Source organism: Mobula hypostoma, chromosome 19, assembly GCF_963921235.1.
Source record: "Mobula hypostoma chromosome 19, sMobHyp1.1, whole genome shotgun sequence".
In the NCBI taxonomy this organism is placed as follows: domain Eukaryota; kingdom Metazoa; phylum Chordata; class Chondrichthyes; order Myliobatiformes; family Myliobatidae; genus Mobula; species Mobula hypostoma.
This window is the reverse complement of record NC_086115.1, coordinates 42,849,950-42,864,523: the sequence shown is the minus strand read 5'-3', so window position 1 is coordinate 42,864,523 and position 14,574 is coordinate 42,849,950. Positions and strand designations below refer to the sequence as shown.

The 14,574-nt window shown below is 41.2% G+C and overlaps 1 protein-coding gene across 2 annotated transcripts in view; it reads left to right on the top strand.

Annotated features, from left to right (window-relative positions):
• The window catches only part of dpysl4 (dihydropyrimidinase like 4), a 48,010-nt gene extending 36,558 nt beyond the window's left edge, over positions 1 to 11,452 (top strand). For both annotated transcript variants that reach the window (XM_063071772.1, XM_063071771.1), the window contains exons 11-14: positions 1,210 to 1,380; positions 6,059 to 6,238; positions 8,402 to 8,567; positions 9,463 to 11,452. In XM_063071772.1, the coding sequence (XP_062927842.1) occupies positions 1,210 to 1,380; positions 6,059 to 6,238; positions 8,402 to 8,567; positions 9,463 to 9,554 (609 nt within the window). In that variant the 3' untranslated portion in view covers positions 9,555 to 11,452. The remainder of the gene's footprint in view (positions 1 to 1,209; positions 1,381 to 6,058; positions 6,239 to 8,401; positions 8,568 to 9,462) is intronic.
• Positions 11,453 to 14,574: the final 3,122 nt, after the last annotated feature.

The following is a 14,574-nucleotide window of genomic DNA, read 5'->3' as shown; positions in this document are numbered from 1 at the left end:
CAATCAGAACATCGACCCCCCCCCCCACTCCCCAACTCAAAATGGAACAGGAACATCGACCCCAAACTCCCCCCCCGCACGAAACGCAACAAGAACATTGACCCTCAGACAACCCCTCCCTCCACACAAAAAACTAACAGAACATAAAAAGAACATTAACCCCCAAATCTCCTCCCCTTGCATAACAAAACAGGAAAGGAACAGACGAAAAACACAGAATATAAAAAGTGTAAGTCTGAAGAAGTCCACAGTCTATAAAGCAATAGTCCAATTCATAAACACAGAACCAAGGTAATATCCTCCAACATCCCAACATCATCAAAAGAGAGGGACAGAACATGAGCACAGAGGCCACAGCGAGCCACACAGCGATAGGCCGCACACAGTCTCCTTCTCTGGCAGTGATCAAAAGGCAGGCAGTTGGCACTGAACTCTCACTCACCTTCCACTTTCACCTCAACGTCTCAACCTTCCTCAATGCTCTAATCACTGATTAATGGATGCTTTAATCGGTGAAATGGTGTTGAACATCGGCTCGTGTCCCGTCTGTTAAGTTTCCTTGCATTGAGGCCGTCCGAGAAGCACTTGCCTCCTATATACAAAGTTCTCAAAAGGCCCCATCAAATTATATATAAAGTTTTCAGAATAAGGAGTGAGGTGAAGAGAAATTTTTCACTTCATCTTTAAATTCCAAAGGTCAGTGTAATGGACCTGTGAAGCTCACTTACTGAGGAGGCTTCATCATTTCTAGGATATTGAGGAAATTAGGTTTTGAAGTATCAGAGCAGACTTGAACCAGATGGCCTACACCTTTTCCCATTACTTAACTTCTTAAGTAACTGACAGAGTCCAATGACTACAAATTGACCATTCCTCAGATATAAAGCAGGCACCTGGAAGTGCCAAGGTTTTTCATAAGTATCAGGATAACTTGAATCTGCTTAAATGATAAATTATGTTCATGTAGCACTTCTAACATGTTAAAGAATCTCTTAATGCCTCTCGGGAACTATTATGGACTATCAATCGGCAAATAAGATGCTGAGGCAAATGGCCAAAAGAACTGAGCATAAAGTTGCCTCTTTTAGAATGAAGGAGAGATAACAGAACATATAAGCAAAGCACAACATAACAGCTAGCGTTATGACTCTCCGTACATATTCTCATGTAAACTAACTGCTCTAGCTTTCTCCAATTTATACATTGTAGACTACAGGAAAGATGAACGAGAATGAATTCGTAGCAGTTACAAGCACAAATGCTGCAAAGATCTTCAATCTCTACCCCAGAAAGGGACGAATTGCTGTTGGTTCCGATGCTGATTTGGTCATCTGGGATCCCGAAGCCGTCAAGATCATTTCAGCAAAGACACATAATCTGGTAATGCAAGTAATTTTACTCTTCTGCTAACTTGTTAAAACTATAGATATCTGCAAGTGGGAGTGGTTTGTAATTTGGTCTTAATGAGATTCTTGTTCTTGAACAAACCGAATGGTCAAACTCCATTACTACTCCAGGATACTCATTAACAAAGATCTGGAGGTAGAAATTCTTCCTCTGTCATTATATATATATAGTATATGTAGTAGTGTCTGTGTATTATTCTGCTCTTCAGAAATTCCATTGTATTCACAACAAATTTGTTGAAGCAACGTACATATACTCTGTCAAAATGTTTAGCACAACAGAGGCATAAGTTGGAACTTAAATTTAACCACTTTTGACAGGCTGTACTATAAAATACTTACTATTGTTATAGGTGGGTGAGTGATCTGTGCTCACACCACTGAGGTTGCATTTCCACCCATGGCAATTAAAGTAACATCTGATGAGGATCTTTACATATTATCATGCTGGTTATTTGCTAATTGTTCAAGATCCATTTATTTTTCACTTCACAGCAGCACCAAAGTAGCAGCTTTACTCTGCTACAGATCAGAATTCAGGTTTGGAGACTGAGAGATCCTTCTGCAACCCTAGACTGAGAGCTTGAACTCATGTTGGGTCAGTGAGCAGGGTAAATCTGGGATGGAGGTTTGCGTGAAAGATCAGGGTTGTGGGAGGGAATGCCAAAAATATTGAGGTGGCAGAACCGGGCTGATTGAAGTTTAGATAAGGACCAGGAGTGTGGGACAGGGCTATGGTGGAAGTCACCACCATATGATTGATGTTGGGTGGAGGGATTGGAGCTTGGTGGAGAGGAGGCAAGTACTTGGAGTGGTGGGTGAGTTGGTTGGGGGGATAGCAAGTAGCTAAGAATCACAGGGCTTGAGGTCAGAGGCCAGGTAAGTAAATGGGTGGAGCTGTTGTTGGTGGAGATCACATGGGTATTGGGGATCTAGACCTTCATCGGTGACATGGTAGAATAGCTGAGTCACGGGCCTGAGCATTTACACATTTAGTGGAAGGTTGGTTGCTGGATAGGATTGAGGGATCACAGGCTCAAAAGAACTTTCACAGAAGAACAGCTCACAAGAATATTCATATACCATGGGGAAAGGGTGGTAGGATGATGCCTAAAGGATAAAGTAGGGATGCTCCCTCTCCAACATGGCTGCCATGAATGCCTAATGATTGTCACTGCAGGCCAACTCAACTTGATTGTGTTAACATTCTCTCAACTCAACATTGCCTTTGGGAAGTGATGTCATCTGGCGAACAAGGACAAGTTTCCATAATGAAGCAAAATGATCATTATCCCATTTCATTTTGGTAAATTTTCATTTGAGAGGCATCGCAGAAAGAAGCCAGGGTCACACAATCGAGTTTCCAGACCTGCCTACACTTCAGTTGGAATGATAGGATCAGTAAGCTAGATTTTAACACCCACATCCTCAGCTGACAGATGCTGCAAATGCAATCTAACCTCCCCACCCCGCCCCTGCACCGAATCCAGTGTTACAGGAGGATAACTAATGAAGGTGTTGGTTCCTGCTGCTACAGATTAGCTTCTTCTCACATGTCAGCACTGTATCTATTCGCTCAGAGTCACATTCACAGTATCAATAAAAGCAAAGGGCAGGAGGAAGGCAGAAGGTCTCAAGTCAGTGTGATTGACGTGTACTCAGAAATCCTCCAGTCCACTCTCACAGGATCACGTGGCAACTTTGCAGCTTCGTATCATTGATTGTTTTCATTGTCACTATGTGTTTTGTCCCAGGAAACTATAGAAGTGAATGCAATATACACGATAAGAGGCCAATCCCTTAATTAGCATTCTCCCTGCACCTCCTGTTCCTTCAAGGGTGGTGCTTGAAGATCTCCCCTGACTGCCTGAGGCACAGTGTTAGTCGAAAGCAGTTGGTGAAATTAAAGTGCGGGTGCGGGCATTTTCACCGAAGTTAGCAATTTTCACATCCAAAGGCAGTAACATTATTGAGCAAAAAAATAAAATATTCCAGCAGATGGAAATCTGGAATGAAAACTGACTAATGAGACAACTCTGTGCGAGCAGGACTAGAAATGAAATTTTAGGTGTTTGCCTTCTCATCGCCTATCTCGCATTACCTTGCTTTCCGCTCTGCAAATGTTTCCAGCATTCTCTGTTTTCATTCCATCAAGCACATCCAGTATAGACACAGCTCTGACTAAGTAGAGATCTTCCTCTGCACTGTTTCAACTCTGTGCTGCCGTCATCAGGTTTATCAGTCACTTGGCCATTGAAACCTAACCTGCAGCGATAGATGTAAGTTGAAATGTCCCTTAGGAAAATTCAGTCTAATTCTCGTAGTCCAGAATATTGATGAATAATAGTATTGTCAATGATAAACCACCCAATTTGCTGAGCAAAGATCGGACGTTAATAAGGTTCCCTATGCTGATTCCATTTTTCCTGATGAGGAACTGCTCATCACCATGAAGTAATGGGATTGTGTCCTGCAGGTGGTGGGAAGAGAACCAATCCCACTCACCAAAACAAGATCAAACAATGTGTGGCCACTGGGACACCCAATGCAGACTGGGAGACCGTTTCACTGAACACCTACGCTCTGTCCGCCAGAGAAAGCAGGATCCGCCAGTGGCCACACATTTCAGTTTCACATCCCATTCCCATTCTGACATGTCTATCCATGGCCTCCTCTACTGTCAAGATGAAGCCACACTCAGGTTGGAGGAACAACACCTTATATTCTGTCTGGGTAGCCTCCAACCTGATGGCATGAACATTGATTTCTCTAACTTCCATTAATGCCCCTCCTCCCATTCTTACCCCATCCCTTATTTATTTATTTCCCTCTTTTTGTTTCTCTCTCTTTTTTCTCTCTCTGTCCCTCTCAGAATAACTCCTTGCCTGCTCTCCATCTTCCTCTGGTGCTCCCCTCCCCCTTTCTTTCTCCCTAGGCCTCCCATCCCATGATCCTCTCCCTTCTCCAGCCTTGTATCCCTTTTTCCAGTCAACTTTCCAGCTCTTAGCTCTATCCCTCCCCCTCCTGTTTTCTCCTTTCATTTTGGATCTCCCCCCTCCCCCTCCCACTTTCAAATCTCTTACTATCTCTTCTTTCAGTTAGTCCTGACGAAGGGTCTCGGCCCGAAATGTCGACTGTGCTTCTTCCTGTGGATGCTGCCTGACCTGCTGCATTCCACCAGCATTTTGTGTGTGTTGCTTGAATTTCCAGCATCTGCAGATTTCCTCATGTTTGCGTTTTTAAACAAAACTGTTAGTCATTTGGACAGCTAACCAAAGCTCCTGCTAAGCTTGCTGTCAAAGCTGGCCAAAACCTCCCAGTATTTCTGTCATGAAAAAAAAGCGTTATGAAATATTCAGTAGTTATCAAAACTACGAATGTAACTTAAAATAAAATGACCTAAAATACATGTCCATATGTGTTAGCTGATAGGTTATGTACAGGTGTGTATGTGTGTGTGAATGTGTTTATACTTCTGTGTGTTTAAATAATGCTGGCTTTGGCAGATCTCCTAACTCCCACCCTTGTCTCCATCCATCCCTCCCTCAGTACACAGAGCCTCCTTCCTGGCATCTTTTCTCACCAGCATTTCAAAGTATTTTTTGAAAGCCTGAGAACTGTCTCTTCTTTGCAGCCCTTTGCCCTTCATGACCACTATACTATGTGTTGCTGCCTTCTGGCTCCCAAGGGTAGTTTTCCTTTAAGGGCCAGCTCACTCTTTGACTGCAGCATTACTATGTGCTAGCAACAGAGTTCAGCTCATCCTAGAAACAGCATATGTCCCGTTTTCGTACTGTGGGTGTTGGTTAACCTGAAGCTTTTTCAAGCACCTTATTGACTAATTTCTCAATGTTTTGAGGGGACACATTTAGCTGTTAGTATTAAATAAAATGCTATTTTAATCTACTAAAAAAAATAAGTTTCAATATGAAATTATGGGGAGGCCATTCTCAAAGCAATCCCATTTATCAGATTTTATTTTATTTACATTGAGTTACAGCACGGAAAGGACCCTTCAAGCCATGCTGGCCAGCAATCCAACGATTTAATCCTAGCCTAATCACAGGACAGTTTACAATGACTGATTAACCTATCAACTGCTACATCTTTGGACTGTGGGGAGGAAATCCAAGCAGTCATGGGGAAACGTTCAAACTCCTTACAGGCAGCGGCGGGATTTGAACCCGAGTCGCCTGTACTGTAAAGCTTTGCGCTATAACCACTACGATATCATGCCACCCCAATTATTTTTCTGTAACCTGTCACACTTGCACAGCAACAGCCCCTGATTCTTCCACCAATCATGCATACTAGTGGCAATTTAAAGTGACCAATTAACATCTTTGTTATATAGGAGGAGACCAGGAGAAACCCACAGAGTTACAGAGAGAGCATACAAACTGTAGGGAGACAGCACCAGAGGTGAGGATTGGATCAGAAATACTGGAACTATGAGACACTACAGCACCACCTTGGTGATATAAGTGAAATTCAATGATTGGCCATTCATTTTAAATATTATCCTTTGTAGGTTAGAGCAGGAGCTACATACAGTATGATTTAATGAAATGTAAATTGGTTATGGTCATATTGAGGATATAATAAAAGGTGTGGAATGGAAAGTTATGTCATTATTGCATTATGTTTCTTAGGCAATTGAGTACAACATCTTTGAAGGGATGGAATGCCATGGTTCTCCTTCAGTAGTAGTAAGTCAAGGTAAAATTGTCTTTGAATATGGAACAATTCATGCCACAGAGGGAAGTGGACGCTTTATTCCCAAAAAAACATTCCCGGACTATGTTTACAAAAGAATAAAAGCAAGGAGTAAGGTAAAGAGATTGACCTTTCTGTATCCATGTACTTAATTGTATCTGTACAATTAGTTAAAATAAAGGATTTTGGATAAATCGGTGTAATCAGTCTAACATTTATGTTACTGCACAAGAAATACAGAGACCAGAATTAATAAATGAGTATTTTGATGAATAGAGAAAATTTTCTCCTTTTTCTAATTTACTTGCTCAGAAAATACATCTCAGTATAGTTATTTTGAAATGGATCTTGAGCATGGAGTGTTGTGTGAAATGTATGCAATAACAGTGCAGATAAAGCAGTTACTTTGTTACCTAAAACTAGCATTGATCTTGTTTTGGCCCAGGCCAAGATGCCTTTTTTCAAACCTTGATTTAAATTTAAATTACAGCTGCAAATCTTTGAGCTGAAAGTTGGTGGACATGCCAACTTTATCCTTTCAATATTTCTAGAGTACAGCTGAGCCAAGAGTTCATGCTTTTTGAATTTTCAGTTGGCCTTTGACATGGCGCCACATATGAGGCTACTAAACAAGATAAGAGCCCATGGTATTACAGGAAAGGTGCAAGCATGGATAGAAGATTGGCTGACTAGCATGAGGCAAAGAGTAGGAATAAAAGGGGCCTTTTCTAGTTGACTGGCAGTGACTAATAGTGTTCCCCAGGGGCTGATGTTGGGACTGCTTCTTTTCACGTTATATGTCAATGATTTGAATGATGGAATTGATGGCTTTGTTGCCACGTTTGCAGATAATAAGAAGGTAGGTGGAGGGGCAGATAGTGATGAGGAAGCAGGAAATCTATGTACGGGCTTGGATTGGTTAGGAGAATATTCAAAGAAGTGGCAGATGGAATATAGTGTAAAGAAATTTATGGCCGTGCATTTTGGTAGAAGGAATAAAGGCATAGTCTACTTTCTAAATGGGGAAAAAAATTTCTGAAATTAGAAGTGCAAAGGGACTTGAGTCCTCATCCAGGATTCCCTAAAGGTTAACTTACAGGTTGATAGTGGTAAGGAAGACACATGCAATGTTAGCATTTATTTTGAGGGGACTACAATATAAAAGCAAAGATGCTATGCTGAGGCTTTGTAAGGCATTGGCTACACTGTACGAAGTATTGTGAGCAGTTTTCGGCCCCGTGTCTATGAGTGAAAATGCTGGCACTGGAGAGGGTTCAGAGGAGATTGACGAGAATTATCCTGGGAATGGAAGGATTAAAGTATGAGGAGTGTTTGGTGGTTCTGGGCCTGAACTAGCTCAGTTTTGAAGAATGAGGGCGGATCTCATTAAAACCTATTGAATATTGAAAGGCCTGGATAGAGTGGACATGGAGAGGATGTTTCTGGTAGTGGAGGATTCTAGGAATAGGATGTACAGCTTCAGAATAGAAGGGCATTCGAACAGAGATGAGGAAGAATTTCTTTAGCCAGAGAGTGGTGAATCTGTGGAATTATTGCTACAGGTGGCTGTAGAGTCCAGGTTATGGAGTATATTTAAAGCGGAGGTCGATAGTTTCTTGATTAGTAAGGGTGTCAAAGATTATGGGGAGAAGGCAGGAGAACAGGGTTGAGAGGGATAATAACTCAGATAGGATGGAATGGTAGAGCAGAGTTAGTGGGCCGAATAGCCTAATTTAGTTCCTATGTCTTATGGTCTTTTGCATGGAAGTGCTTAGCCACTTTCCTTCCATGGCACCCATTTACAAGACTTCACAGTCACGCTTCCATGAAACTAAGAACATGGCGGACAGTTGCAGAGATCTTGGGTTAAGATATCAGTTAACAGAAGCTGTGACCAAGTTAACACTTACATGACAATGGCATCTGTTAAGAGTAGCATCAAGAGCAGCTAGTGACAATTCACTCAGCATTGGAAATCCACCTCAATACTGGAAGAGCTCTCTCATGTGTGTGAATTTAGAACACACACATCTTAAAGTGAGAAGTAGTGAGTGAAACAATGTGCGTAAACTCTGTTAACCATAGGAATAAAAGTCTTGACTGGCTAGAAACTTATGTTCCTGAAAGACAATCAAAATTATGCTTTGCATTGAATATGTTTAGAAACACATTAAGATTTTGCCAGTAAAATTACCACAGAATAAGTTGCGTTTGTATAAGGCCACATTATTACTTACAGATTAATGGAACAGTATCAAATCTTAGTTCCTTTTTTACAGCTAGCTGAAATCAGAGGTGTTCCAAGAGGGATTTATGATGGACCTGTTCAAGAAGTCAGTGCGGTTCCCAGAGCCATGACACCTATTCCATCTGTCAGGATGTCTCCTGCTAAACAACCAGTCCAGCCTCCACGAAACCTTCACCAATCTGGATTCACTCTGGCTGGTAAAAGAGTGTTTTTACCTATTACCATGTAGTTTAACCCTTCACTTTAGTCTGGAGATAGTAGTGATCAAAATGCCTATCTGGAATATTATATGCAGCTCTCGGAGGGTGGTGGGATATGAAGCAAGCTGCCTGAGAAAGTTGTAAAGGGAGATACAGTTACAACATTTAAAAGACATTTGGGTAGGTACATGAACAGGAATGTTTCACGGGATATGAGGCAAATGGAGCTCGCTCAGGAAGACATCTCTGTTAGCATGGACATGTTGTGCCATTCATGCTATATAATTCTATGACTCAATGATACTGAGTCCAAAAGACTGCAGTATGCTCATATAGTAGGTGAATTGTTCCTCAAGTATGCTGTGGGCTCATTGTAACAGTGCAGGAGGGTACAGACATAAAGGCCAATGTTGGCTTGAGAGTAGGCCAATTTCTTACTTTAGTTTCATTTCACCTTCTCACTGTAGGTAGGCTGCCCATTATCTTAAAAGCACATAGATTTCCTTTGCTATCATTTACAAAGGAATGAAAGTAGGTCGGGCTCAAGACAGCTGGACGATCGAATCTTGGAGTTCTACGTTTTTTTCTGTCATTCATTCCTGGGGGTATTTCTTTCATGGGTGTCTGTGAAGAGTAAGAATTTCAGGTTGTATACTGCATACATTCTCTGATATTAAATGGAACTATTGAAACTTTGTATACATTGAATGTAGTACATTCGATTAGACATGCAAATTAATCCTTGTTTCATCTGAAAAGATGGTTGGAGTCCTGGATTATTGGTAAACGGACAGGTGTTGCACCTTCTGCAAATGCTTTGTTTGAAAATAATTTTTGGAAAAAAGAAATTATGAAGCTGTTCTTTCAAACTGTTGACTTGCTTCCCTTCTAGGTTCCCAGGCTGATGATCACATTCCTCGCCGTCCCACCCAGCGTATCAGTGCACCCCCTGGTGGCCGTTCAAACATAACAACTCTGGGCTGAATTTCTTCTGGATGAATCTGATTGAAGTGATAATCTCAGAGCCCTAATATTGCTGCAGGTCTTGTCATCTGAGGCTCAGATATATTCTAACAAGCAGCTGAGTGCAGTACAGTATTTTCTGCAAACGATGGTCATGGCATCATTGCCTTTAGCTGATAAATGATGCATTTGAAAACTTTTTGATCTGCCAAATAAATCAAGAGGTACCGTTTTTGTATTGTAAAAAAAACCCGTTAATTTATATTAATATTTGATTTAATTGGGAAGTATGTAACAAGCATTGAGGCAACTGTTGTGACTATGTAAAGTTGTATTCGTGTTCATTTAAAAGCATGATAGTGATATTGAAGGTAATGTGTACTTTACTTTGTATTTCCAGAGGAATGTGACAGTTTAAAATAATGTAACACACACATTTATTGCAAAGGTTTTAAAGTATTTGAAGAACTTCCCACAGCCACATGCCAGAAGTAGTCCAAGCTTCAGTGGTGTAAGCTGGCATTCTTACATACGCACTGTCTACAGGGTAATCTTTCAACATTTTTAACAATTAACAACACATACATTTTAGTGAGCCAAAAACAAGTATAAATTTCCTGACACGTTATGCAGAGATGCATTTTTATGTTTTAACTTTTAACATAGCTGTGGAAATTCGTTAAGTGTTGTTGGTGATGACCTAGTTAAATTGGGATGGCTGCGTTTGAGAAGACATAGTGGGTTACCCTATTACTTTGGAGTGTGAATTGATGAGATTCAATCACCCAGCTGCCTGGAGCCCTGCTTACTTTCATTCCCTTGTAAGTGATGGCAATGAAAATCTAAGGTGTTCATGAATATGGGCAGCCTACCTAAAGTAAGAAGGTGAAACTTAGTCCTGATGTATCTAATTTGCTTCTGCTCGCCATCCCATTCCGTTGCTTCCCATGTGTACTGGAAATCATTGTGCATACAATAAGACTGTGTAACTGCTGACTTGGCTAAGTGTATTCAAGTATAAATTTTCCCTTTACTGAACCAGCCAGAAGTACAATTAGTAGTAGTGACAGTCCATTAAACATTGTTGTGGTTGATTAAATGGAAAAGTTAGGCTTTCTATCTTTCGCTCGCCTTAATAACTTGGATTTCAAACAGAGATCCAGAAGCTTCAAAATATTGGTCTTTGTACAAAGCAAATGGTAATACCATTAAATGCCAGCATTGTTGGATGTTTGACATGTTTTATGCATAAATATCATTCAGATTTTTTTTTAAATTGGAAACGCTTGAATAATTGAAATATATTGTGTGGGCTTCATTTTTAACTCTTTCTCAATTGACCTTTGCTAATTTTTGACTTTAGTGGGCTGACTGTTTTATAATTTTGTAATTGTTACTTGACCAATCTGTGGTGCTTAAAGTAGCCCAGAACATAAAAAAGGCAATTCTGCTAGGAAGCTTAAGGATACAGTATTAACCTTTGAAAGCCACACTGACTGAATGAGCACTATCAGACTGGTATAGTTTCATGGAAATAATATAATTCTTCACAAAACCTTCTCAAATGCTAGTCATACGGTACATAAGCTGATTATAGTAAACCTAATCTCATATATAGTCAACTGCATTCAATTCAAACAAATATGTTTTATTTCAAAGTAATATACTTCAATCTGATAATCCTTCTCAATCTGCTTTAAGCCAGATTTCATGTTAGTGTCCATCTCCAGTTTATCTATATTCAGCAAGGTGGGCAAGGCTTCCAGAGAAAAAAGAACAGTCAGAGTTACTAATGAACTTTACAGAATGTGCAAAGCTTGAAAACTTTGTAAGGCAGCAGTGTTTCAATATAATAATCCATTTTGTTCAAATAAAATTGGTATGGGAAACAAAAGTGTTCATGATTCTGACTTGTATGTGCATCAGGTGACACTGCATGAGAGTGGAATTGAAATGTTTTTTACCTCATTGTCCTGTGGTTAGAGCGGAGAGTTCCCAACCTCTTGTATGCTGTTGACCAATACCATTAAACAAGATGTCCGTGAACCTCAGGCTGGGAACCCCTTTCTGTGTCATCTTTCCCAGAGGGCCTTTGCAGCTTCAGTATATTCCTCACTGCAAGCCTGCACAACTTGGAATGTACCATTTGGAAAAGTGGCAAGTTCAGATGGATTTAAAATGCTCCTGTCATTAAAAGGGTTCCCAGTCTACATTCCTGTGTCGCGTAGCTGTTCCCCTTCCAGACCTTATTGGCAAATGCACAGGTGCACCATCTCATCTGCATCACAGGGAAGGTGTTTCTTATCACTTGCACGAAGAGTTCTGATGATGTGGGACCTCAGATTTCTGTACCTCCTCCCTGCTAGTGGTAGCCAGAAGAATGCATGGCCTGGACGGTGGGGGTCTTTGAAGATGGATGCTTCTTTCTTGGAGCAGTGCTGCCTGGTGGGGGAGGCTTCGCCTGTGATGGACTGACCTGTGTCCACCACCTTTAGCTTTTTCCTTTCTGTCAAATGACTTTGACTGCTCAGAGAACCACCAACAGGATCATCCATCTCCTACTTCAACAAGGCTTCTTGGACATTCCAGGCAGACCATGGCCTGGCTGGTGTTCAAAGAATCTTTTCTACAGAAACATATTTGTTCTATATAATCATTCTGGATAGCTCCTCTCCAACCCCTGATATCTATTACCTCAATCACAGCATTGTGCTGTAAACACTTTAAACCACTTCTTATAATAATAGTTACATGGTACACACATGCTGATATGTATGTAGTTATGCACATTTTATTCCATAAATGTATATTAACTTCTAACTTTATTTTAATATGATTCAAGCTTATTATCATCTGATCACAGTGCACCTACAAAATATATATTACACACAGCACTTAAAACAAAAGATAACCACATATAAGTTAATAAAATATAATTGAAAATCCATGTAGTGCACAGCCCAGGTAAACAGTAAATATTCACTTTCCTAGTGATAAGACCTCAGTTGTGGGAGGGTTTTCATTAGTCTGAAAGCCTGAGGGAAGAAGCTGTTACCCAGTCTGACAGTCCTTGTTTTGATGCTCCTGTACCTTCTTTCTGAGGGTAGTGGTTCAAAGAGATTGTACAATGGGTGGTAGGGATCCTCAACAACGCTTTGGGCCCTTTGTCTACAACATTTGTCACAAATGGGGGGGGAGGGGGGGATGGAGAGCTCAGTGATCATCTGGGTGGTTTTTAGCTATATATAGATTTGCAGTCCAATGCCTTTCAGCTTCTGTAAGCCAGATGCAGCCAGACAAGACACTCTCAATGGTGCTCCTGCAGAAAGTTGTTGCAATGAGGGCAGGAAATCTTGCACACCACAATCTCCTGGGAAAGTATAGATGCTGCTGTGCTTTCTTGACTAATGAGGAAGGGTTGTGGGTCCTGATTAGATGATCCGTTATGTGCGCACCAAGGAAATTTGTGCCCTTCATTCTCTCCGCAGCAGAGCCAATGAAGAGTGACCTGCACCTTCTTGAACTCCACAATCATCCCTTTAGTCTTGTCCATGTTGAGACTCAGTTTGCTGTTTTCCACCTCCTCTCTGTATGACAACTCATCATTGTTGCTGATGAGGCCAACCACTGCCGTACCATCAGTGAACTTGATGCAGTTTGAGCTTGAGCTGGCAGTGCAGTCATAAGTTAGTAGTGGGAAGAGCACACAACCCCGCAGGGCACCAGTGCTCAGCATGATAGAACTTGAGAAGTTGCTGCCAACTCAGAAGTTCCAGACAGGGGTCTCAACGAGGACAGAATTCTTTATTCTTTATCATTGTTGAATGGGGCTTTTCATTGTATGCTGCACCAACACACTGCAGTAAATTCCTAATTCATGTAAATGTATATAGTGGATAAAGTTGATGGTTGATCTTTATGAGAATGAGGTGGTGCAACATGGTCAAACCAAATGGAGCATTTTGTGGCAAAGAGGTCAGATCCATCCTTTGAAATATATATGTCTCATTATGCTAACCAGTCCCTACACACAGCTGGATGCAGCCACAAAGGAAATAGCCTTCAAGATAAAGGTTATACTGTGTACTCATCCCCCTCTTTCACTGGAGACCTGAGCATCACAGGCCTACACACCACATGCTACGTTTTGGATCTCCAGACGAAATGGAGGGTGGCTTGTGCATGGCAATATGGAAATCAGAGATGAGTTGGAGGTCAGGTACATAGAACTTCCCAGTCCGCTGCTGAAGTCACTACTGAGATCAGTGATGGAGCACTAATGTGAGGAGCCAGGTGCAATTTGCATCCCGCTCCCCCACCCCCTCCCCATTTGCCCCAGTCTTATGACAAGGGTGAATGGTAGACGCAGCATAACTCTATTGGTTTGAATTGGGTGACTGACTTTCATTGACAGCTTACATGTGTTTTATGTAAAATTTTGTTTGATTTTTTTTAATGGCTTTTATTTTTACCAAGGTAGAACATACAGGGTTAATGGTAAGGCACTGAGGAGTGCAGTAGAACAGAGGGATCTGGGAATACAGATACAAAATTCCCTAAAAGTGGCGTCACAGGTAGATAGGGTCATAAAGAGAGCTTTTGGTACATTGGCCTTTATTAATCAAAGTATTGAGTATAAGAATTGGAATGTTATGATGAGGTTGTATAAGGCATTGGTGAGGCCGAACCTGGAGTATTGTGTTCAGTTTTGGTCACCAAATTACAGGAAGGATATTAATAAGGTTGAAAGAGTGCAGAGAAGGTTTACAAGGATGTTGCCGGGACTTGAGAAACTCAGTTACAGAGAAAGGTTGAATAGGTTAGGACTTTATTCCCTGCAGCGTAGAAGAATGAGGGGAGATTTGATAGAGGTATATAAAATTATGATGGGTATAGATAGAGTGAATGCAAGCAGGCTTTTTCCACTGAGGCAAGGGGAGAAAAAAACCAGAGGACATGGGTTAAGGGTGAGGGGGGAAAAGTTTAAAGGGAGCATTGGGGGGGCTTCTTCACACAGAGAGTGGTGGGAGTATTGAATGAG